The 25,583-nt window shown below is 38.4% G+C and overlaps 1 protein-coding gene across 9 annotated transcripts in view; it reads right to left on the bottom strand.

Annotated features, from left to right (window-relative positions):
- LOC137139514 (sorbin and SH3 domain-containing protein 1) overlaps positions 1–23,687 on the bottom strand; it is a 39,976-nt gene extending 16,289 nt beyond the window's left edge. For 5 of the 9 annotated variants that reach the window (XM_067526934.1, XM_067526923.1, XM_067526915.1 and 2 more), the window contains exons 1-15: positions 15,838–15,879; positions 14,627–14,695; positions 13,137–13,179; positions 12,086–12,163; positions 11,608–11,724; positions 10,733–10,839; positions 10,435–10,576; positions 10,162–10,194; positions 9,183–9,325; positions 8,614–8,674; positions 8,388–8,462; positions 7,132–7,167; positions 6,883–6,985; positions 5,693–5,807; positions 2,521–2,604 (exon numbers count right to left, since the gene is read on the bottom strand). In XM_067526934.1, the coding sequence (XP_067383035.1) occupies positions 2,521–2,604; positions 5,693–5,807; positions 6,883–6,985; positions 7,132–7,167; positions 8,388–8,462; positions 8,614–8,674; positions 9,183–9,325; positions 10,162–10,194; positions 10,435–10,576; positions 10,733–10,839; positions 11,608–11,724; positions 12,086–12,163; positions 13,137–13,179; positions 14,627–14,695; positions 15,838–15,870 (1,239 nt within the window). In that variant the 5' untranslated portion in view covers positions 15,871–15,879. Of the gene's footprint in view, positions 1–2,520; positions 2,605–5,692; positions 5,808–6,882; positions 6,986–7,131; positions 7,168–8,387; positions 8,463–8,613; positions 8,675–9,182; positions 9,326–10,161; positions 10,195–10,434; positions 10,577–10,732; positions 10,840–11,607; positions 11,725–12,085; positions 12,164–13,136; positions 13,180–14,626; positions 14,696–15,837; positions 15,880–23,536 lie in introns of those variants that run through there. The other 4 variants (XM_067526906.1, XM_067526866.1, XM_067526874.1 and 1 more) reach the window with 4 other exon arrangements.
- Positions 23,688–25,583: the final 1,896 nt, after the last annotated feature.

The raw sequence follows: 25,583 nt of genomic DNA on the forward strand, positions 1-25,583 counted from the left end.
TGCTTGTTCCATGTCTTGAATCCCCCTCAAATCTAAATCCGGGAGAGAAGACAGTGTCCTCTGACACATCTGACTAATTGGACTTACATACACACAGTACTAGTGGAAAGTAAACAAGAAAAACAAGCATGCAAGGCTTATCTGGAGTAAAGGGCTGGAATCTTAATCTGGTTATTTTTAAACTGTCTAAATAGGGTGGGTTTGTGTAAAATCTTTAGATAAAAAGGTAAAACCATTAAAACTGACAAAGATGCACAAAGAATTTGACAGTTCATTCAACAGTGGAAGACGTCTGAAGCTGTATATGGACATGAAGGAAGGCCTTAGTGAGTCAGGGGAGCACCGATGACAACGTTTCTGCAGAATTTGCATGTTTCCTAACAGGTGTCCCAGGCTACTCAGAGCTTTGGATCCTGTGTGCTGCTTTCATTTTCAAGATAGCGATCATGAGTAGGTCATGGTAAGATGACTCCCAGTCTTTCCAGCATATTATTTGTTGATATGTTCTCATTAAAACAAACCGTTTTAATAACCGGTAATACTGTTGTACCCCATTCATCTCATTTCCTCTAAATGATTAAAGCTAAAGGTTAAGTGTATAACAGAGGTCTAATATGAAACAGTCTGGCAGGCTTATGGAGTTGCCTCCTTTAGAATATGTCAGGTGGCAGAGGGAAGCTCAGTGCTGAGACAGTGTGGCAGCAGCCCCCTCATCAGCATATGCTTGACTAATGGACTCACACTTCCTGAGCATAGTTAAGTTTTGAATTCCAGGTTCAGCTAGTGATGTATATCAAAGAGCCTGGTGAAACTGTCACTGCATGTGTTTCCAGATTTATCTTAAACCTAAAACCTTGACAGTAAATATTCATCAAGAGCGATCTATTACTGTGATTATAGGCAGGTGCCACTCTTAGTGAAACTAGAGGACGACTCATTATGATCTGACAGAACAGGATTATGAAGAGGGAAGTGTGGTGCAGTCTTGAAGGATTATCAAATGCATTAGCCTCCTATTGATATTTAGTTGATTAGCTAATTAGCAACATGAAACCAGAGAAGATTTTTGTTTTTACACTGTCAAGACTTTTTCCCTACTATAATGCTATTCTGTTAGTAGAAGTGGTTCTCCTTGGCACTCTGAAGGCTATTACTAAGAACAAGCACTCACTTGAGAGTGAGTGCCGATACGTCAATCAAGCCTCAATGAGCCAGTCTGTCTGGCTGAGCCTTAAGGTCAAATAGTGCACATACCAGATGCAGCTTTAGAAGTGACTTTGACATTAAACAGGAGCCAATCATCAGGCCGGGCTCCTCTGGCATGCATCCAGGCTGCCATGAGACAGAGTGGGTCGCCTCCACCACTAAACCTCCTCCACATATACACAAACCTGGAACAGGAGACTCTGCCCCTGAGTCTGGCTGATGCTAGAATATGACCTCATGTGGTAGTCAGTGGTGCCACCTCATATGATCCAGGGTGTGGCGGTGTGGCTCTCACTGACTGAGAGCGAGGAGAATCAACATCTGTTTGTGGGCGCCCAGGTGCCACGCTTGTCTGATGCCAACTAAGGCCCGAGGCATGGATTTGTCATGACACCGTATACTGCTTCAACAGGCCTGACCCCCTTTGGATATTCTGGTAAATATACCAGATAGCAGATGGGCAGCAATTATTATTTCAAGAGCCTTGGATTATGCTGGAGCCCAGTAGCCGCACGGACTGCAGGCTCTCCAAGTGATGAGTGACTTCTGAATGAATCACCCAGCCAAGGCCTCTGACTTATGATATGTATTCTAGTTGGCAGCATGCAGGTCAAAATGAGCAAAACAAAGTGTTAAGTTAACAGCATGGAGGAATGGATTTGCTGGCATGGCTGGCAATAGAAAGCAAAATCCTGTTGTAAAGGAAATATGATAGTGCCCTGTAATAAATTCATCATTTATCATTTGTACCTCTGGATTTGCTGGATCATATAAAATCGTGCTCAATAATCAGCTGCATCAAATATTAACTGTCTAGACTATGGGGGGATAAAAGTCACAGCTAACATAAGTTGTCAGACAGTATTCGGTTGTTTGAGCTGATGCATACAAACAAATGTTACGTGAGACACTTCTAAAGACGAAGCAAAAATAGAACTCACTTGAATATTTTACACATAAGTGGGGCACAAAATCCTTTAAAATAGCATAGTGATAGTGTGAAGAATGACAACAGCTACTGCTTATCAAGTGCTTAGTAAAAATCCTACAAAATAGAAATTAAAGGTGGGTCTCATTAAACTATGTTGATCAATTTAGTTAAAAAAAATTCCTCCGACACATGCCATCAGATGACTTTTTTTGAGCAAACTAAGTTACAAAGAAAATTATTCAGTACAACATAGAAAGTGAAATTGGGAGCAGAAACTGGAGTAGTTTTTACAGACAAACACGGTGTGTTTAGGCATTATACATACATGGATGTTATCACATGCAATAAAATACACTGTCACTTTAAAGACAGTGACCACTTACCGCTTTGTCAAACTCCATCTCTGAAAAGAATTTATACCAAGGCTCATTCTCTATATCTACATCTTCTGGACTTACATCCTGAGTCTAGGGGCATGGCAATGGGAAGAGGAGGAGAAAGACAAAGAGAAATGAGTTCAGACAGCACAGAAAATACATGCCAAGGTAATGAGCCTATCAAATATTTTTGGTTGAGGTGATGTTCTTCCCTAACAATATAAATCAACACTAAGTGATCTCACTCAAGATGAAACTTCATCACCACTAGAGGTTATGATAAAACAGAATATTGAGTTTGAGAACAGGTTCACATTTTTTAGGTTTGTTTTTTTGAACTAATTTATTCAATAAAGATGACACTAAAGCAGCCAAAAAGCTGACTGTAGACAAAGGAAAAACCCATTCTGGGTCTGGGTCACAGGTAACTAACTAGTCTTGGCTTGACAGACACAAATCCTACAGCTCTGAAGCCGCATGTTAACTTCAGATTAACTTTCTAAGGGAAATTTGCATTTCTACTATTGCAAATAGAGTAGGAAGTCTCTCTGTGTCAGCATGGACAACAAGAACAAAGGTTCAGCCACTAAAAACAGAGCATAAAAAATAAAATACACATGACAAATAGAAACCTATGCTTTGTTTATATTAAACAAAAGTGTTCTTATTTAAGGTGAAATACATATTTATAGTTTTCATTGAAATTCTCTCTATTCACCAAACAAACACTGGGGCTAACTATCAAATTATGCAACCTCTTTTTCTCCAGGTACTGATACATACAGCACAGTGTTGGTGCAGCCCAACTTAAGGCACCACAGAGTCAAATTAATGGACCTAACACAAAAAATGAACAGCTAGTGCATGGTAGACACTAGCCTGTGATAACTAAGCTTGTAATTAAAAAACAACAAAGACCGTAACATTTCAGTGGTCCCAGGATGAACTGGAGCAAACATTAATTAGTGTATTTGTTGGTACTGGAACTGGGCCACATCTTGGCTAACATCTACTATATTGATGTAACTGAGAACCACACAAACAATAATTACACAATCAACTACCTACCTATCACAGTAATAAACATACTCATGTCCTCTATTATGCAACAGGAAAATATGAAAGCCTTAAGACCAAAAATCTAAATGCAAAATAACTGTATTTTCTGCTAGTAAACAAATATACTGTAGCTCTGGGTGACTAACCGCAAAAAATTTATTTTAAGAAAGTTAAAAAAGTCTTATTTTCTTTGTAAGAAAGAATAACCTTGTCAAGTATATATATAAAATCTCTCAGATAATAAATCTTATGTTGTCTTAGGAAGATTTTGCAGCTAATATTGATTTACCCGATAACAAGCTACAACAATGGTCTGCATAATGCTCCACGAGAGCAACAGGATTGTTTTCCTTATTCTAAGAATAAGAGCATTTACACAACTTTTCTATTTTAGAGTTTTTTGAAATGGCACCATTTCAAATTTGTTTATATATTTTTAATACTGTAATTGTCAACGAGTGCAAGGACTTTCAGATTCTACAATAATTATCAGAGAGGAGAACCTGAGCTTCACATTTCACATTTTAAAAGAAATGTATAATGTTCTATACAATACACATACAGCAATACATGAATGACTGAGTGCTGTGCTCAATGAAAACTGAAAGTCTCACGTATTCATACAAGGATGACCCAATTGAATACAACTCAGCTATGCTATAATGCACTTTAGCCATCTTTGAGAAATATACAAAGACAGAGATGAAGATAGAGAGATGACTATAATAAGTTTTCAACATCATGTTGAAAGACTAACATTGGTGTAGTTATGCTAACGCTGTAAGCTGACTTTCTTTTTGTGGCTTCATTTTGTTTTTCAATAACTGAATTTTGCGTGACAAATTAATTGAATTGGCTATTGCCTGCCTTACTACTACTGTATTATTGCTGTAGTAATGAGCATTAATACACTTTTGGGGTGTGGTCACTGAGTAAAGGCAGTGATGAAAAATTTGGCAGCTGACAGGAACTATGTTAAAGTTTAACTAGAATTAGAGATTAACTTAATATGTCTAAATGACTGTTCAGTTTGTACTGTATTTTTTTTTTGTCCTTTCGGCTTATCCCGTTAGTTCAGGGTCGCCACAGGGGATCATTGTCCTCATGTTGATTTGGCACAGTTTTTACGCCGGATGGCCTTCCTGATGCAACCCTCCCCAATTTCTGCCGGGCTTGGACCGGCACTGCATAGCTGGGGATGGGCTGTTAGGGGTTCAGTGTCTTAATTCATTCACTTTAGTAAGTTATTCTGAAGTTCAAGTTTGTTAACATTTGTTAAATAATTTTACATCTTATTTTAAGCTGATTTAATTAATTTTTTAACTAATCATTTCTTAAATTCAGCTTAATAAGGAGACCATACTTATTTAAAATATGTCTGTGGTAAAAAACTGGATTGTAATAACCACAATTAATTTGTAATTTGAGCATTTTTTCTAGTTTTAAGGCTCATTGCAGTTTTTCAGCAGTTAGATTTTTTGCTAGTTTTGAGAATCCTTGCTAAGTTAAATTTGCTTACCCATTTAGCAGATAATTTTAATAATAATACAAGGCATTCTGACTATATTCAAGAATATTTTTCATATTTCCAGCAGGGCTGTTTTTGGAGAGCAGCTACAAAATTCTCCATTAGGCACAACTCACTCATCCTTAGAAGACGACAGCCCTCAAGGACACTGAATAATGCTGTGGTACTTGATTCAGCAGAAACCAAGGCTACAGATGAAAGTACAGTACAAAGCATTACACTTCCTCTTAAGAAAACAAACAGGATTCATGTTTTCTGTCTGTGCTGGGGTCCTCTCACGCTGAGCTTATTCATCGAAATAACCTTAAATTGAAGACAGAAAACACAATGACTGTCCTTCTAAGTGATGCCCCCTTGCTGCCGAGCAGGATCTATCACCGCAACATGACACTCTCAGGAATGTGTTGCACATGGTGAATCAGACCAAACAGATGTTGCCTTCCAAGCTATTAGTGAAGCTGCCACTGAGGGGCATAGATACAGAGGTGGTGTAGATGGTGGGTGGAGTAGGGGACAGCTCACATGACATACATGACAGAACGAAAGGCACACAGTGAGAGAAAGAGAGAAGAAGACAGGAAGCTAGCCTACCTTTCTCTCCAGCTTCAGCACCGATGATTTTCCTGGCTCGTACTCAAAGATGCTCTTGGGCTCGGCGCGGTACTTCCTGGTGTCTACCTTTTTATCTAGGGGCTCCCACTCGTTTCTGTGGAGAGGCGGGTGTCAGGGAGGGGCGGGGTGTGGGATGGAAGAGAGCCAATCCTTATCAAGTAGTCTCCATGGCAACCAGTATAGGCTAAGACGTTTTTTAATTTAAACATGACGTCTGCCCTCTTTATCCCTGCCCTGTCTCTCTCCCTCCCTCACGTTCTCTAATGATGATATGTCATAAAATTCAATTCACATTTGAGCCAAGTCAGTAACTCAATTGGGTAAATAAGATTGGACCCAGTGACACAAAACAGAGTGTACCGTTTCCTGTGAGATTTTTTTAGCAGACAGCTAAATTATTACAGGATTACAGGATAAATTATGGTTCAGAGAAGAGCAGAAATAAGATTCTCAACATGTAAAAATCACAATTTTATGAATGAAACTCTTTGTGGCTGTCAAGAACATCCAACAGCATTACACCCCTTCATAAATAACCACTTTGGAAGAAGGAAAGTCACTCCTCAACATGTGATAGGCAGCAGTAGAGGGCAGGAGTTAATCCTCCATCACCTGTCCTCCATAACTCTTTCAGTCATTTCTTAGAGGGAAGATCATCCTGTGTCAGCGATGACATGTGTGTGTTTGTGTGTGTGTGTGTGTGTGTGTGTTTGTGTGAAGGGGTGAGAATAACCAGACTTCATGTAAATAGTAGAGGACACAGTAGTGGAAGCCAGTGAGGACACAATAACCCTGGCAATGCTGTGTACAGTCACGTTTAGTCACACTTACACACATTTAGACTATACATAAAGGTCAATACTGCTCATCAAAAGATGTACGTAGTTTTTTCTGGAGTGATAATAATAAAAGGATAACATTATTATAAATTAGTTATAATATATAATAATAATTGTAATATCATACTGAGAGAACAGATCTACTATTGAAGCCACTGTTTAAAGAAAAAGTACTGCATTTATAGTGAGCTAAATTATAGAACCTGGCCTTTGAAGAACTCTAAGTTGTAAACAGCTTCTTACTTCAAAGACAAACCTGAATCATCCTGTGGTCTTGTGTTAAGCACTAAATCGAATATTGGTGAGTTAGAGTAGATGTAGCAAACTGACCTTTTGGCAGAGGGTTTGAGGGAAGAGGTCCGTGTTGGCACTGGCATCGAGAAGGTTCTCGAATTGACCTCAGCGTCACTTTTTGAGCGTGGGACAGTTTTCACTAAAACAGGCAAATAAATGTGAGGTTGCAAACATTGCACTCAGCTGAATTAATGCGACACCAGTCTACTGAAGGTTATACTGCTTAAATCTCACAGCACATCTATAATTTGGAGTGTGGTATTTGTATCAAATTGCCAAACTCACCATCTTCCAAGTAACCAAAGGGAGTGGGACCATCATCTGAAAGGGGGCAAAAAACAATCAGTCAAAAGTAATTTCTATATCGTAGGTAACACAGTAGTAAATTATTCATAAGGTATTAAAACACATTTTTCCCGTGTCTTCCCCCTGTCTTCACACCTTCCATTAGGCCAGACTTTATCAAATTCAATCAAAGTTTGCCAAATCGAAGCACTTAACAGGAAGCATTACTGAGCTAAAAAGGGATCTGAGCATTGATGGACATCAAGGCTTTGAATAAGTAATGTATTGTAAAGCAAGAAGGCCATAGCCACAACATTCCGACTGATCTTTCTGTAAACAGTATATTTGCTGTTAGGCTGCATTTGCAAAACCATTAAACTCACAACTACATTTGGAAGTCAATGGGCTGAGCTGAACCGGAGAAAAGCAAAAAAGGACTTTCTGTCATTCTGCAGAGCTAAAACCAAAGTCATGGACAAAACCCTAACCATAATCATCTTAACTGTAAACCCAGATATTAATTGGTTGAAGTTATTATTGGCAGCAAACAGACTGAGGGTTGCAGCCTTGACCAGGCCTGGACACCCCACAACCCAAGTGCAAAACAGCAGCAGCATCTAGTGGCGTCTACACTACACTACAGCCCAGTTCGGGCATTTGAGAAATTAACTGCTCTAAACTGCTCTGTTAGTTGGTTACGTAAGGAGACAATGAACAAGTTGTTTAAATTCAGTAAAAGGGGAGACTACATGCTGGCCAACACTATAAAAGCCTGCATATTTTTTTTCCTAGACCACAATACTTAGGAGATACATTCGTGCTCAATCAAAGAGTTATGCATAAATGAGCATAATAAGCATTTGCTGTGTTCCTCAATGGGCTTTTCACCCACATTGATATATGTAGGATTCAGATTCTGTTTGATCAATCTTTTAATAAAAGCCTCTCAATCCATTGAAGAGTGACAACAGTGTAATGTGTTCGCTTTTGGTAGGGGGGGGGGGGTTACTTATTAAATCTGGACCGCAGATTTTGCCTTTAACTGTATTTGAGTTACATCAGTTAGTTGCTCTAATGTATGAAGGAGAAAGGAAAGAAATATGTTTAAATCCTTTCAAATACTTTAGAGCTGCGAGAGTTGTACCTGTACATGTGATCAGGCATGACAGACTAAACACAGTTAAAGTATGTGAAAGGTCCCAGGATGACGGCAAATTAGTAAAGCCAGCGAGAGTGGAGTTACTGCCATCGGATACCTTTTGATTTCATCTGATAGTCATAGTTCTCAGGGAAAATGTAGGTGGGGCGGTAAGGGTTTTCCTCAATAGGCTCTGAGTGCAGTGATGGAGAGACAGAGCACAGTGTGACATAATATACAAACACATATAGAAACATACACAATACTTGGACACCAACAGAGAAATAGGACATGCAAAACAGGTTAAACACACGAAGATTGGAAATGGTAATTAACTCTCTTACCGGGTATTCTGTGTATCTGTTTGAACATCGTTTTATACCAGTCTTTGGACTTTTCAGTGTTCTGAAATTAGAATGTAGGCATTTTTAATAACTAAGCACATCAGATTGTGCTTTGTACTTTTCAAACAGGAGTATAATAGGCCTGGTGATGTTCCAGCACATGTTTTTTAATAGGAGCCGTGACTTGTCACAGCTGTAACTAATACTATTAACAATGGTTGCATTAAATCCAGGGCTGTCCTGTTGTGTGTTCTGGAAGCATAATTGAACTGTTATCTTTGTTATTGCTTGTAACACCTGTGCTTTATCTGTTATGACAGGTCAAAATTATTTCCTGTGAGAAAAGATTTATTGCTTAAAAATAAAACGAAAACCTGAAATCAGCATAAAGCAACAAGACACAATAATAATAATAAAGTTGTTTTAGAACTTCTAACCAAAAGATCTATGTAATGTATTTAAATAAGACAAAGACTAATATGAACCAGATGACACAGATGAACAAAACATCCTTTAAACATCTACAGAGAGTAGATTAATCTTCATTTGACAGTAGTTTTGTTGCTCACCCGCACAGGCACAATGGGCTTGTTGAGAGGACTGAAGACGGGGGAGTGCAGTGATAGTCGCAGCCTCTTCTCGTCCATATCAGGGACTGGACTAACTGTGTCTCTCACAGGATTGGGACTTTTATCCCGCTCTGGAGTTGGATCTGTAAAAACAAAACAAAACTAAACTAAACTAAACCTGTAAACTGGACAAAACTAAAAGTACACAGCACACGACAGGTCAAAGGAGAGGTAACACCTGGTTCAGTTGGGGCTCTGCAGTAAAGGTCACGCTGAACTATTGCATTAAATTACATATCAGCATTTACAGATAATGCAAGCTGAATACAATAAACTTCCAACTCTAAAAAATTCTTATCCTGTTCAGTTAAGCTATACTGGATGGATGGTAAATGCTTGCTGTCTGGCACACTAAACACTAAACAATCCTATGGTACTTTTATCACTAAATATAAAATAATGAAAAATGCTAAAGGCTTGTAGCACAGGTAGAAAAAAATCAGAATATCACAGAACTGATTCAGTAATGTCTGTAATACATTGGCCTACAGTTGGCTAATATCAATTACATTAGCCTTTAGAAATCACCACACACAAAAAAGAAATAAACTAACTTCCTGAATTATAAGGGTGTGTTTTATTGCTAATGAAATTAACTTTTTAGTTGCAAGAAGGATAAATGTTTTCTTTTATGTATTCTAAATTCTGATTCGTGTACTATGAAAACAGCAGAGGTACATGTGCAAAAGCAGCATAATATGAATAAACATGAAGTGAACGTTAAAAACAATCATATGACAACTTTTATGAATCACAAGCAGAATATCAGGGCATTGTACAGTATGTCATGTGTCATGTACAACAATCGGTAATTGACAGAGATTGACAAAGATTTTGGCTTTGCAATAAAACTGTGGCTACACTCAGCAGTCTTAGAAATTAAAAATAAATTGCAAATATTTGTGAATCTATGGCATACCTTCCAAATGAGAAAGATGTTTTTGCTGCTCTGCTGTGAGAGAGAGACAGACACGGACAGTGAAGTGTGACTAAGCAATAAAGCAAACACGTGAAAGCACTGCCAATGTGTTACAGTGAGGAACGCTGATCGACTACAGACATGAAACAGTCAAGAAATAGCCCAGAGTAAATTAAAGCTGACTGTTAAAATGCCACACAGACACATAAAAGTTTTGGGTGACAGCAAGTTTCCAAACTTGTCCAGGAACGTTTGCAAAACTGGTGTCCTCACCTCGGTTGTGTTGCAGGAGGACTATGGTGGGGTTAACTGTGCTGGTGCAGGGATAAGCAGAGCTGGAAGTCGAAGTGATGCAGTTCTGAATATTGGTGAAGGATGGAGCCTGATTTTCTTTGATGCTTTCAGGTGAATTAGCCTGAAACAGTCCAGAAATAAAAAAAACATTTATGTTTCAAGGAATTTCACAGTAACCAAACACCCTACAAAAAAGAGATCACACAGTTCTCATAACTGTAAAACCACAGAGAACTCAACAAAGATCCTGTGTTAAATCGTGTGGAAGTAAACGTACCTGGCACTGAGTGTTGTTTACAGGAGGTAAATCAGCTGTGATGTTGTCCCCTCCCACAGCCAGTCCTGTTTTAGAGCTGTCTCCATTAATCTGGTTTGTCCAACCACCTAAAAAGAGTCCAGAACTCTCTCAGTTTGGCAGCCAGCGCAGCAAGAATCAGAACACAGAGGACGATACTAAATAATATAGTATTTCAGTGAATGTATAACAGAAAACCAGAAAACCATAACAGCTAATTGCTCATAAAATAAATCTTCATTTCTTTCCATGGGGTGTGAATGCTTTCCTTGGTGGTTTTCATGCACAGAAGTGGTAATATCTCCAGGAAAGGAAAAAAAGAATCTCCCACAATCTCTGAACTTTGCTACCAGAACAAAGCGCCTATTCAGGGAGCTGCAAAGACCATTTGTTCCAATGGCCTTTATGTTCAGGCTCTACAACAATTAAACCATCTCCCCAAAAGCCTTGGCTAGCCTCCAATCCAGTTCCAGTATTGCTCTATGCAACAAACAAGCACACAGTCAAGGCCCTTTGGTCCAAAGTTCAGTGTGGGAAGGGTGCAACAAAAAATGTCTTTGACACTAGAAAGAAAATATGAGCAATCGCCCTTAATCACAACTCTGAGTGCGCCCTATGACTGAGCATATACTTCAAAATGTGACGTTATATAATGCTGACATCAAAAAGATCCCTGAAAGGTATGTGAGGAATTTTTACAACTAAAGGACATGATGAAATACTCCTTAATTTTAAGCAACATACTCGGTCCACATTTTACAAGGATTTTACCTTTTCTTACACGATTTCAATCCTGGAAATAGTTTTTCATCATGCAGAGAGTTGTTGTGAAATTCGATGCATTCACCCTGACTTACTTGGCATCGTGATCACGTTTGGCTCTTCGCTGATGCAGCCCTCATCATCTATGTGGACGAGGGTGGCCCTTAAGGTCACGACTCCTTTCCCTTTGCACACTCTGCTTGGGTCCAGATCTAAAAACATTTAAAACAAGAGCTTCACTTCCACAGCCCCTAATTATTCAAGGCATAGTAGGCTTCTGTTCTGTGTCCCCAGTTTGCACTCCTCATGCCCCAAATGATCAAAATAAGAATGAAACATCAAAACCAGGCCATCAATTAATATCATACTCCATTGCAAAACTAATTGCCATGATCACATGATCACTGTCAAGGCTAAAAGTAGAGCAGCTGGGGTTTGTCCTGTGTGCTTCTTATCTTCCCAATACAGGTTGTTAAAAAGTGAGTCTTAAAAGTCTCTTCTAAGTTTTCTTTGTATTAGGCGTTCCACAGTTGCATGTGCTGTAAGATTGATAAGGTGGAGAGGATGCTTCACCTGCAGCAGGAATTAGGTCAGGAGAGCCTTTCATGGTTGACAGAGGCGTGATCTTGACAGCGCAGACCGATCGAGGACCTGATGGGACATACACACACACAGAGACAGGATGACATTTTTTGTATGTATTATATGCAAGGGTTTTACTTGTTACTGGTTAAGATAAAACCACCGTATTACCGAAAAAGTGCAAGAAATAGATTCAATGTCTATTCAATTTTCATTATGGTTTCAATGGTTTTCAATAAAGGGCCTAGGGTTTGTTCAATGGGCATATCGTGTTTTTTATTTGACATATCTGTATAGACTTGTCTTTATTACGTAAAGTGCCTCAAGATGACTTTGTTGTGAATTGGAGCTATATAAATAAAGTTGAATTGAATTGAATAAAAAGCTTAATGCATATTTTAATGTGCTTTGCATTAGCATTATCTCCTATTCATTAAAGCAAATAGAAAGAACATATGGATTCTGAAAAACTGCAAGAGAAAGCAGCAATGAATGACTTTAAAGGATGCCTTCACTGACATTGAACTTGCTTCTTTTGGTTCTAGTTTGTGTAGTGTATGTACATAAATGCCATTAAACTTCCCTTTTACTTCCCTACATTAAAAATATCTCTCTACTGAAAAATGTCTCTCCAGATGACATCACTTGGAGGAACCTTCAGTTCAGATTATGTTGCTCATACTAGCAGTAGGAGTTTGTAATCATGGTCAACCTGCTTGCCCAAGGTTCCCCCAGATGACATCATCTAAAATCCTAATGATGAAAAAAATTCAATGCCGGTTGATGTCATCTGGAGGAGTTTTTCAGCTAGAAGCAGAGGAATATTTTAATATAGTGAAAGCAGAGGGAAGTTAAAAGCATTAACGTGCATTTACATCCTAAACTAAAGTCATAGAAAGCAAGTTCAGAATCGGTGAATTCGCCCTTTAAATGAACTGATTTAGCTTTATTTTGGCATGGAAGACATGATTACACAATCATAGGAAGATATTAATGAGATGCAGTGAATTCCTTAATAAACTCAGACAGAGCGCTGACTTACTGGGGATTGTGGTCGGTCTTACACTGCCCTCTGCTGAAGAGCCCTGAAGGAGAAACAACAGGGAAGACAAATATTTACCACAGTGACGTCAAGGAAAGGAGCTGATACCTGGAGTGTGTATGTAATTAAAATTCAGCCTACAGATATTTGAACTACAAAATACTCAAAACACAAGTACACAGTTAAATCTAGCACTGATAAATAATTATCCCCGGTGTTTGTACTGTAGCTTACCGGATGCAGGCATACATTTAGTAAAGAAAGGTTAAACAGCTTGTAGTTTTTTGTTTGTTTTTTTAACAAGACCCACGAGTACACACGTGATTGAGTGTAACAAACCACAAAGCAAAACAGGGTCCCCACCTGAAAGTTAAGTAGATCTGATATACAGTGTATAAGATCTCTGTAAGCTGCTTACCAAACTTCACATCAGAAAGATTCTAAGATTAGCAGAGGAAGTTTGGTAAACAGGCAAATGCATCACTGCAGTGTTGGGTTGCAGCCTGCATTAAGTTTTACTACTAAGGCAGTAGTAATAAAACATATAGAGGAAATTTTACTCAAAGAGCTGCATTCATTGCAGCTTCTGTACAATAGTAGACTCCGTAAAAGCTATAATCAGCATGCACATGCAGCTAATGAAATTATGGTGGTACTCCTATGGTTGCGTTACACACTGAAATGAGATCTAGTGCAACCAGAAAGGAAGTTAGTGAACTTGCATCTGTTTGGTAACTGATGAAAAGCATGTCAAATGATTTAATATAGTCATTATTGAAAAGTGAATACATTTCCAAACACAAAACAATAACCTTTAACATTGGTTATAGCACAATCTAATAAATAAAATTATATTTTTTGTAGTATCCAACCTTATAGGTGTTATGTAAAAACATTTTGTTGATCCTTAAAAACAATTTAATATTGGAACTGCTACCTTTAAGAAATTAGTGAGCTAACTCTGTAGGTGCAGATGAGTTTACACATCTTTATTTATTTGGTTTTGGGGGGGAGTTTGGTCTGCCTTCAACCATTATTATGAATTTTAAAGTTTACCCATATTACCCTTTAAGAGCAAGAAGGGAGGGAGTGAGTGAGAGGAAACATATGTTAATCTGAGCTACATCAGTTGAGCATGCAGAAGCAAAACCAAGGCCACCAGAGAAGTGGCTGTGAAACACTTCCCATCGCTACGCTAGGCCTCCCATTGTGCTCAGCCACCACGAATGATTTAGGAGATGTCCCCATTTAAAATGCCAAGAAAGGGGCTAATTGAGTCAAGACACAAACACACACAAAACAATAAAACACTTACTCGTGCACATAAAAATACAGAAACACACTATTCTTATTTGTTTGCTATGGTTGATGCTGAAGGAATTTTAAAAAGTTCATCTCAAAATGTCATCTCCAGTATGCTGCTTTGAAACTTTGTACCATTGCTTGTTCTGATACTGACTCTGTGTGAGCCTGTGTGTATTTACACTTGCCTGTAAATAAGTCAGTCTGCAGAACAGGCAGGGGACTGATGTTCCAGCTGGAAACCTCCACAAATAGGCCTTAATGGATGAGGGAAAATAGGAGCATTTCCAAACCAGTCCCGTGGGGACACAAAGCACAAACCTTTTAAAACATCTTCCAGTCTTGGAGCTGAGCTGTCCCTACACATAAGAAATACTGTGTATTTATTTCCCATCTCTCTTTAATAAACTCAAGTCACTTCCTGGCCCCCTGTGTCCCAGAGAGACAACACATCCATGATCTCATTTCTAAAACCATTACCAGACATTTGTTTGAGGAGTGCTTACACTGACCTAAACTCAACTTCCACTGTGTCCTCAGATGAACCCCAAGATGGTGAATATACAGTAGAAAGACGGAAGTGGGATCATTTGACACTCTCACGTATGAAAGATAATCTGAAGTTGACTGTTTGCAATGTTCAGTTCACTGTTTAAACACATGAGAGCACCCCTGGCCTTTTTAGGAAGAGAAGCCTTAAGGCAGAGCTGGGTAAAGGATACAATCTGTGAAAAACAGGAGGCTAGTGGGGCAGAAGCTGTGGGATGGCCTGCCAATAGCAACAGGAAGATAAGTTTGGACTTAATCAGCCAAATTCCTGTAAATCAGCAAGTTACCTAAACGTACCTTATAATATAGGAAGATTTTTGATGGCTCTGCTTCATGAATGGCTATTCAGTTATATAACAATGATTACAGGAAGGAGCTAAAAGGTTAAAAATGTTCAATTTTTCAAGCTTTTAATATCAGGATCTCATGGTGAACTGGCTGTTAGATTAGACTCGTAGCCTCATAGGAATAACACACCAAGTGTACATTCAAAAATTTCTGTGACATTTCCTTAAAAATGAGGAAGAACACAAAAACTGCCACAGATGCAAGTGACAATCCTGCTGATGTTACACATCTTCCATTTGTCTCCAAGGACACCAAGTTTACAGAACTGAGAACCCCTCAAACAGCGCAGCTGTTATTCAGGCACTAAAATCAGTCAAGGTTGAAAAAATTACTTGCAATGAAACACTTTCTCAACTCAAATCTGTCTGTACCTAAAAGCAGGAATATGCAGCAAAAGCCAGATGATTCATCCCATTTTCATCTCTCAGTTCCACTATGACATTACACTTTCTTAAACATACAGTATTGAATCTCCGAACTCTCTCATGCATGGCTAAAATACCTTTCCAAAAAACTCCCAAAAGACCATGGTCATCCCCAGGGATCACCGTGGATGTGGGGAGATGAACTACATACTTGAAGCTGTGCACAAATAATCCTTAATCCACATGTGTCAGGTCCCTCTGAAGCCCCCTGAGACGTCTGGCTGAGCGGTGAGGGTCTTGTCTGGGTGGGACGGTCCCAGCAATGAACTTGACCCTCGCTATTTAGAGGGTTTGTTTGTTTTTAACAACAGGCATGTCCAGATGGACCTGTCACCACATCTCACCTGGGAATGTGGCACCCACTAAACAACTGCACAGACCACCATATTAAATCCTCTTCCTCCTGAAAGGCTCTTGCAGGGCCAGCACATGAGAGGCCAACAGACTTGTTGACGGTTTCTGGAATTCACTACTGGGTGACTCAAGTGTCTGCAAGGCCCTAATGCCTCAATCGTCAGTCAGCATGTTAAACTGCAAAGACTTTTATTGACCGCATGTAAATGTATATTTAGAACCCTGACATGAAAATCTTTCCAAAAGGTAACAATTATATGCCACCAGAAATATACATATATATAGTGTATATAGATACTACAATGTGAATTGGTATCAGTAACTAATAATTACCATTTGCTAGTCATTTATAAATCAAAAATGAGAAACACCATCTAGACCACTTGCATATACACTTTATAGGAACTTTTGATGCTTTTCTTCAAAAACGAGCATTTATAGCATGAGATCAGGTCATAAATAAGTTAAAATCATAGCAATGATTGACTCCTGTAGAAGTAGTTCATCATTATTCTCTTGTCTATGATTAGCGTAGCTTAGCATAAACACTATAAGATGGAGGAACTAGCTTGCCTGCACATTTTTGATAAGTGTAAATTAACAGACATGACAAAATGTGTTAGTTAGTGTTGTCACATTCTTATAAGCAGCTAAAGTAACGCTACTAGGTGCAAAAGTTTCCATTCCCTTATTTTGAAACATCAAAAAGGAAAAGAAGAAATTCTGTCATTAACAGAATATTTAATGTAAATGGTCTGCACTTATATAGCACTTTTCTACCTATTGGCACTCAAAGCGTTTTACACTGCTTCTTATTCACACTCACACTCACACACATACAGATGGCCAACACTCACCAGGAGCAACTAAGTTGGGTTTCAGCATCTTGCTCAAGGACACTTCAACATGTGCCTGGAGGAGGTGGGATTGATAGACAACCGCTCTACCTTCCTGCACCACAGTCGCCCACATCGAGCTAATAGAAATGTTCCTTCCTCAAAAAATGTATTAGGTTATTTTTTTACTTTTACTAGAGTGACACAGACCTATGCACCAGTATATTTTTCAGTATTGTACTGTACCTTATAATTGTACCTTATCAGTGTAAGGGCATGCTAATGTAGCCATGAACCTAACCTAACTAACAATGCACATTTGGCTAATAAAAATGTTCTTTCATCATCATACAATAAGTAACAAAAATAGTCAAAGATTGTATTAAAAAGAGTAACATTATGACAATTACATTTAAGCAAATGTTTGCATCCCCTTTAATAAATGAATGAAAAGATTAAGGAACATTGTACTAGCTGAATTAAATATTATACAGATGAAATCTGTTTTACTCTTTTTGACATTTAGGGGGATACAAAGTTTTACACCCAAATGTTGCAGTTTCCCTGTTTTCAGTTTATGTTAAGCTAAGATAACCGGCCGTTGGCTCCGGACTCTAATTAGTTTACTGCCATTAGACTGGTCTGACTAAGCATGTTAAAGCACACATAGATTTATTGTAGTCTCTTTGGAATGTCTACTTTACTAAAATGTAGACCATTTTATACAAATGACTGGTTGCAAATGGTTGTGTAAAGTTTTCTGGATACTCAGGCTTTGTGTTAGGGTCTAAGCAATGGTTGATTCATATTTAAAGGATTAGATTACATTGGATTTGATAATGCTGTTTCAGCATTTCCAACTTCATTATTTTAATATATTTTGAATCTGGATATATTGTCAGACACAAACCAGACACCCTCTATGCAAAGCTTATTTGTTTCTCTATCATAAAACCATTAACCAAATCCATTAAGTGGTTTATTTTAACCATCTTTAAGCTCAATGTCAAGTGAATTAACTCTTTTCTGAAAGCACTTTACTGAGGTTTGACCTAAAGGCTCATTCTGGGCTTTTGACTAATATGACTCTCCAGCGTTTTACACCAAAGTTGATAATGTCTCTTTATCTGTCAATAGGTTTTCATTTCAAGAAGTCACCCAAAAGAAAATCTCCCCCAGTTTTTCTCTGAAGAGCAAGTAAAAGATACAACAGAAGTTAAAAGGACTTTCTTCTCCTCAACATTTGATGAGTAGTAGGAAGTGAACATTACAAGAAATGGTATTAAACAATTTGATTACAGTATTAAGTAAAACATAAGGGAGCCACAAAAGGGAGGCTTTTATGTTCTTTGTATAGTGTAGGTGATAAGAGTGAAACTCCCACATTATCAAATGTGGGAAAAGCAAACGGGATGATTTCCAACAAACTGGTCTTTTCTATCAACACCTTTATGAGTTCAGTATCTTAACCAGCCAAACAGAACATTTTCTATCAGCAGCAACAAACACTTTATCTGACTACGGCTCCAGATTCTCTCTGTCTGCCTTGTCTGAAAACTAAACAAGGGTGTGGTGGTACCAAGTTTAACAGTGAGGTATTTTATACAGGGGGGCTCTCTGTGGTGCAGTCAGAGCATGCCTTAAAAGTGAAATATGTTATTACACAAAAGAGCTCTCATCACACACTCAGCTGTACTATGAACGCAGAGAAAGAGCTGTTACATAACGCCTTTTGACTTCTGCTTTGTCAACAAATGACAAAGAGGGGAGAAGCTATCCAGCGCTGTGCATGGATCCCACCAAACAGCTCCAAACATGGCTCGAAAGGGCTGCTCTGGAAGAGCAGCTTATCCCTCCCTAATTGAGAAGCAACCCATACCTACCCCTCCACCCGCCTAACTCTCTTCCATAAACAGTTTCCCCACTGGACAGCCGCCTGGGATTCTACACATTCCTCTACCAAGCTATTTGAAGTTCATTTCAAACACTTGCAGCATAAAAGGAAATGTATGTAACTTACACACTGGAGTCATTACAGGCAGGATTGGGCACTGATGTTGACAATGGAGGGCATTTAAACCAAGAGTTCAGTATATAGATACTGCTTCTATGTCTGAATAAAGAAAAATGACAGTAACACAGGGAGTTGATGAGTTTCTAGAGTAGTGTAGTGTATCACCGGCATATTTCAGATCCTGTTTTGACCACATCTGGAATCTGGGAATAAAAAAAAAACACTCATACACAATAAAAGGTGTGTCAATTTGGGATTGAGGAGACCCGCAGTCCATAAGAAGCCCTGATACTGGATGTGGAACATTTTGATAATACGTGTGAGGGTCCCGAGAAATCCGCAACTAGCCACATGGACCAAACTGCCTGTTACAGAAGTGTTGGAATCAGGCAGCTTATAACATGCCTGTTAGACTTTTAGAGCCAGTGTAATAAGACTGAGCTGACAGTTTACACAGGGTGATACATCTTCACTGCAAGGGCTCCAGGCTACACGCCAAGAGTGCAAAAGCTCGGATCACAGACCACGGAGTGAGGATAAACATGGAACTGAATATTCAAGTAGCTTTGTGGTGTCTCCTCAGGGGGGCTTTTAGAGAATTTACTTTTGTAGGCACTGAGTGAAAGGTTCAGAGAAAGAAAAGCCTTTGAACAAATACGGAGACAGTCATAACCCTAACATAACACACAATAAGTCACCAAACTGGGAAAAATCTGCAACATCCACAATATACTGAAACTTTGATATGATAATATAGTGACACTTAATGTAGGAATATAATTTTGCTCATTTTACGTCATCATGGAAGATAAGCTCAGCTGTGCACAGAAGTTTTCTCCTGACTCAGATACAAGGCCATACTGCATGTTAGGTGAGTGGCGGTGACAATTCAAATCCTTGTGTGAGGGAGCGTGTTTCCTCGTCTCTGCTGGATGTTTTGACTGTGATGTGGAATGGAAGCTCTGAGTGTGCTCCCCAGTATAGCTCTCTAAGCACCTAGGTGACAGGACTACTTGATAATTGAGTCATTGGATATGGTGGCTAAGCGTGAATATAAACAGCAATGTGATAATCCAGCAATTTTAAGTGCTATGAAGGTATCTTCGTGTGAAATGAGCATGCAGCAGGACTCCAGAGGGTCCCCATCAGATTGCTATTTTGGGAACGCTGGACCACTCTGACTTGTCCCATCATAGCCAAACACAAACAACAGGCAGCTCCATCAATGCCTGGCTTCCTAGGTAACAGTGTAAATGTCAGTTTTCACAACTGTTTTTGTAGGGATTGACTTATAAACCTTCAGTGCACCAGTGTTACTGGATAATTCCGGTTGGACATGATGCTATTGTTTTCCAACAGTTGCTTTCAAATGTTGGGGGTGTGGTATTGCTGGAGAAGGGTGCCGCTTAAATCTGTCACCAAAGCATAAATTGTATTTTCACAGCCTTGTTTACATGTGTTCATGATCAGAGGGCCTCTTTGTGCCACAGACCTTGAAACACTAAAGCACAACACTTCACCATCGCTTTCAGCCAATGGCAGCCGACAGAGAGAGCCGACCTAGGGGGGTTGCTAAGCAACTTGTTGTAACATTAACATGGAGTGGAAACAGAAACCTGGTGTCTGGCTGAAACATCCGGCCTGATCCAAAGCCATCCGTCATTAACAATAAAGACAAGAGTGTTTCCTACAGGTTTTGTCTGTTTCAGCCTCACTGGGCAGTTTGCATGAAGAAATATACTGATATAAATATCATTAACCCAGATTACTTTTGTATTACATTTTGATCTACATCAAATATAAGTTTAAACTCATTGTGAACACATCGGTACAGTAGGCCTATACTATATGTATCAAATAAACATATAGAAGTGGTTGCCACAATATGTGCAGAATTTTACTTAAATAAACAAACTGTAAGTATTTCCTAGTTTCTATTACTGTGACAGACTTCCAAACCACATGGGGATCTTGGAAAAACAAGACTGTGTGATCTGGAGGCCAGCTGGCTTTAGCAAATCTTTAAAACACAGTTTTGAGATTTATAATTCTGAGGGTTGCTCATCTCAAATCTAGGGGATCTGTGTAACGTGACTCTGGACTAACTTCATGAAATATTAACAACTGTGTGGGATTCATTCCAACAGCTCCCAGCCTTACTCTAAAGGTTATCATTTCTGTTTGTCATGGCTAAAAGATTGAAATGCCACCACCTTGATATACTGTATTCTGTCTTTGAAAAGCTAAAACTAGATCTTAATGGCTCACAAAAGCAAATATAACATTTGGTTTTAATAGTTTTGTACAGCATTACAGCAGTGACATATATTTTACACTCAAAACATCACTGGTCAGTAGCTTAAGGATAATTCCAAAAGAAAACTCTTCTTTAAAATGTCAAGTCAATCTTTAGCCTGAAACTGCAGAATAGTTTGCACTGAGGCTGATTAATGTCAAATAAACAAGTATTACCTTTCTGAAAGATAAATTCTACCAGTGTAGCCTAGAAATAAATATGCTCAATTTCTTCAAACTGAAAAATTATATCCAATTTGTGCAAAAGAGACATGGCAGCCTTTTGGGTGATTGATTAAAAAAGGGCTCATGGCTGAGCCTCGATACTGTACCAAGCATTTGCTTGACGTGCCGGTTCCATTTGCCCAGGCAAACCTGTCCTATGTCTGTGTAAACATCTACAACTCTTCTGCTAACATGCTGTGAACCAGAAATCTGTTTTATGTGTTGCTAAACTACTACTGAGTCAACATTGCAGTGAAACTGAAAAACTTGTCATCCAGAGTTGACACACGTATATTTGAGTATTAATATGTCAACAAAACACAAGTTAAACATAGCAGTCTTTGCTCATGTAAAGTCTATTAACATGTTGGTAAGTAATGGATGTTGTCTGCTTTTTGAGTAAAGATATAGTGTAGATATAGTATCTGTATGAACTGTTTGACCAGAACAGTTAGTTTTGAGAAATGAATTTGGAGTAAGATACAGTCTGACTGGCCTTGCCTCTGTCCTCACACAGCGCTTTGATTAATTATTTGTGCTAGGGTTAATATTTTAGGAAGCTTGTGCTGCGTCATGTTACGCTTGTTCCTTTTAGAGTAAAATTATGAATGAAAACACAAGTGAAGAGATCTGCTGAGTTTCAAAGGAAAAACACACTGCTCACTGACAGTGCAATTAATTAAAGATATGGATTTATTTTACTTTTCTAATTTATTTAATGGGATTGATAAATAAGAGTTCTCACTGGATGTTTTCACAACTTGTGTGGACACATGGAGTCATAGGGGACATATATAGAGTACGGTAAATACCCTGAAACCTTGGAAATAATTTATTACAAATGTTTACGATACATTTTTATCCTTAGTAGCAATTTACCTCAAAACTGACAAAATAATTGATGTTACTCTATATGTTTGTTATTTAAATTTCATATAACTGTAGTTGCTCGTTACATACAACTTTAGATACAGGTAAAAAGTCCTAACCGGGCCTAGTTACTACGACTTATACACATACAGCAGCCAGTTTGGATTGGCAATGCTGTACTGTATGTGTATGTAAAGTCCACACTTGTGTTGTGAGACAGTCGTCACATGTTGTTCAGGCATCAGGCAGACATGTTTGTCAGACCTGAACGTGAAGTTTAACATTCGTGGATCCACTGGGTCAAAAACTGCAGCAGATACTGACACTTGTGTAATTGTGCAGTTACAAATTACAGTTGTTCAGGTAGTCTTGCATACTCACAATATCTCAAGAATACAAATTGAAAATTAGAAAAATCTCTCTCACAATTTTCCTATAAAATACTAATACAACGGGTTTTATTACTACTATTCACAATGCAGTAGTGGACTCCTGAATCATTAGCTGTGGAGTAAAACAGCTAATAATTTATCACATGGGTTCTTATCTAATCAATTTTTTTTCTTCATCTGATCAAAAATCGGTGCCGCATAGTATGAATTCCATTAAGTGTGTTGTCCTGATGTCACAGCCTTATTGTATGCATGTGGAGTGGTCTGTGGTCTGCTGCTAATGACTCGCAATGATAACAGCTGGTAGTACAGCTTCCCAGCTGTCTGCCAACATAAAGAATGGGAAGGTTTTGTTAATAATTTGGTGAAATATCAGTAAAGTCAGGAAGCTTTGAATTCCCAGATTTAAGTATTTGGGGATTCTCCTGGGCATTCAGCTTCAGAGTGCAGTACCCATGGTGGGTCGCATTTCCACTGTATGGATTTGCCTGTACTGCAGTAACTGTCCCAAAGCCAGACTCGGTCTGCTGAGATCCAAAATCAAAAATCGACTGACTTATAAAAGCACTTATGTTGAACAAAGCCTGCTGAATTGGCTTTGGAGGATAAAGTGGTTAAAAAGAAATACAGTAAGTAGTGGTGCATTATATAGGATTAACACAAAGTCAGCTGTTAGGTGCCAAGCTGTGGATAAGAGGTGGACTTGGAATAAGAATAGACAATTGTCAGAAATCTCACAGAGCCGCGGAAGGCGCATATGCAGCAGTGATGGGAGCAGAAACATGCCTACCTCTGTGTGATGGTAATCCAGTGTTGTTATCGCTGCTGCAGACACACTTCACTGAGCTCTGTGCGCCGTCGGCTGCTCTCCACCACTGTCCTGTCAGCGCTGCACGTTCAGCGGCCTCAGCTGCGTCAACACCGCCTCACGACACACAGAGCACCGGAGCTCCGGGCTTTGTCCTTTCACAATAAAAGCCTGGACTCCGTTATTTCATAAACTGAAAGGTTGGACTTGTAGGCACGCTGAAATAGTTTGATTTAAAGTAGCACTAAATATAGTTTTCAGGCCTACTTGGGGGTAGTAGGCCTGAAAAAACTATTTAGGTGAAAAGGTAACAACAACAACAACAACAACAACAACAACAAGGACATTAGGCTAACAAGCCTCCAAAACTGTAAATTATTACAGGATAAACATGCAAAGTATCAGTACTTACTTTATAGCAGTGACTGCTGGCAAAAGTCCTCTTCATACCTTTCATTTGGGAAAGTTTTTTCTTATCACATCACCTAAATTATTTTACCAGTTTATCCAAATATATTTTTCTTCCACAATTTGCATTAATATTTGTTTCAGTATTTCCCAAATATAGTTTTTTCCTACCACATGACCAGCGATGGGCATCATAACAACCACAACTTTGACCTGTAAATAGAGTTCATGGCCAACTTTTTAATGATTCACAACTTTCTACCTTTACACATCTAGGAAACAGAAGAATCAGCATATTTCTGTCCACTTGATAAACATATTTACAATATTTACACTTCTTTTAGCTCACCCCCAACTGCTGAGAAAATGTGTCTTAAACAAGTAAATGCCCCTACATGCTCAGTAATAACTTGCTTGACTTTGATGTGTCGTTTCTGGACAGGTATCAAAGTCTAACTACTGGGTGCTTAAAATTTGAGGTGCTTAAAACAGAAACAATTAGCTGAAAGATACTAAAATGCTCTTGTGAACTGAGGGAAATATCATGAATGACACTAAAAGTATATGTTATACACAGTGTATTAATACCATAGGATATTATTTACATATATCACAAAATTCTAATAAAAATATGCTGTCACCAAGGTGACAATACAAAGTACCTAATACGACAAGACAATGATATTTTGGAGAATTTGGAGAACCATAATCCTCATCATAAAAAGGTACATCTGGACTGATTGGCAAATAAAAGCAAAAGTACATAGTTATAAGAAAACCTTGTTATACATTTATTCATATATCAATTGTTTCTATATTTTTACATTATGAAGCTTTTAAACCAATTACCTTAATCAGTAAACACATGCTATCAAATCTGCATAAGATTTGGAGTTAAACTCAGTTACACTGAATCACAAAATAAACAGGATGGCTATTATATACATTTTTGTATTTTTTTTCACTTTGATACAGTATTTAGCAGTCACAATTTTATTCTAAAAATTTTGACCAGAAGTCCTGGCTGCTACAACTGTTAGACATTGTATATATCTGTTCAAAGGTTAAGAGTGAGGCGGTTTTAGTAGTTTGGGTAAATTTCCTTAATAGAGAGTCATTTTTAAGTGATATACCGCCTGCATTTTTATGAGTTCAAATAACCATAAAAAGAATTTTACATAAATAGAAATATGTGGAATCCCCTTTCAAAAGGACCAAAAGAATATAAAGCACCAACAAGTGATCAAGTTCCATATTGCACAAGAAATAAATCAAAAGCCAGTACCAACAAACATTTTAGATATATAAAAGGTTTTATTATATCAAGGACTTCTGACATTTGTGATGTTAGTCTATTTTAAAACAATACTTACCCCTTACAGGCAATGTATAAAGGTTGCTATGGCTTCCTGTATGACCAGTGGTAGTTGGTAGTATCCAGTGACCAGTGGTAGTATTAAGAAAGGTGCTATAGAAATATCAGAGCCAATCTCTAAGTGCTTTTATATGTTTACAGCATGTGTCATAAATTAGGACAATATATGTATATATATGTAATTACAATATTTTACAAAAAACTATCCCATCAGGTTAGGTGAACACATTACACTTAAAACGTAAG

This window comes from Channa argus, chromosome 1 (assembly GCF_033026475.1).
Source record: "Channa argus isolate prfri chromosome 1, Channa argus male v1.0, whole genome shotgun sequence".
NCBI classification, from domain to species: domain Eukaryota; kingdom Metazoa; phylum Chordata; class Actinopteri; order Anabantiformes; family Channidae; genus Channa; species Channa argus.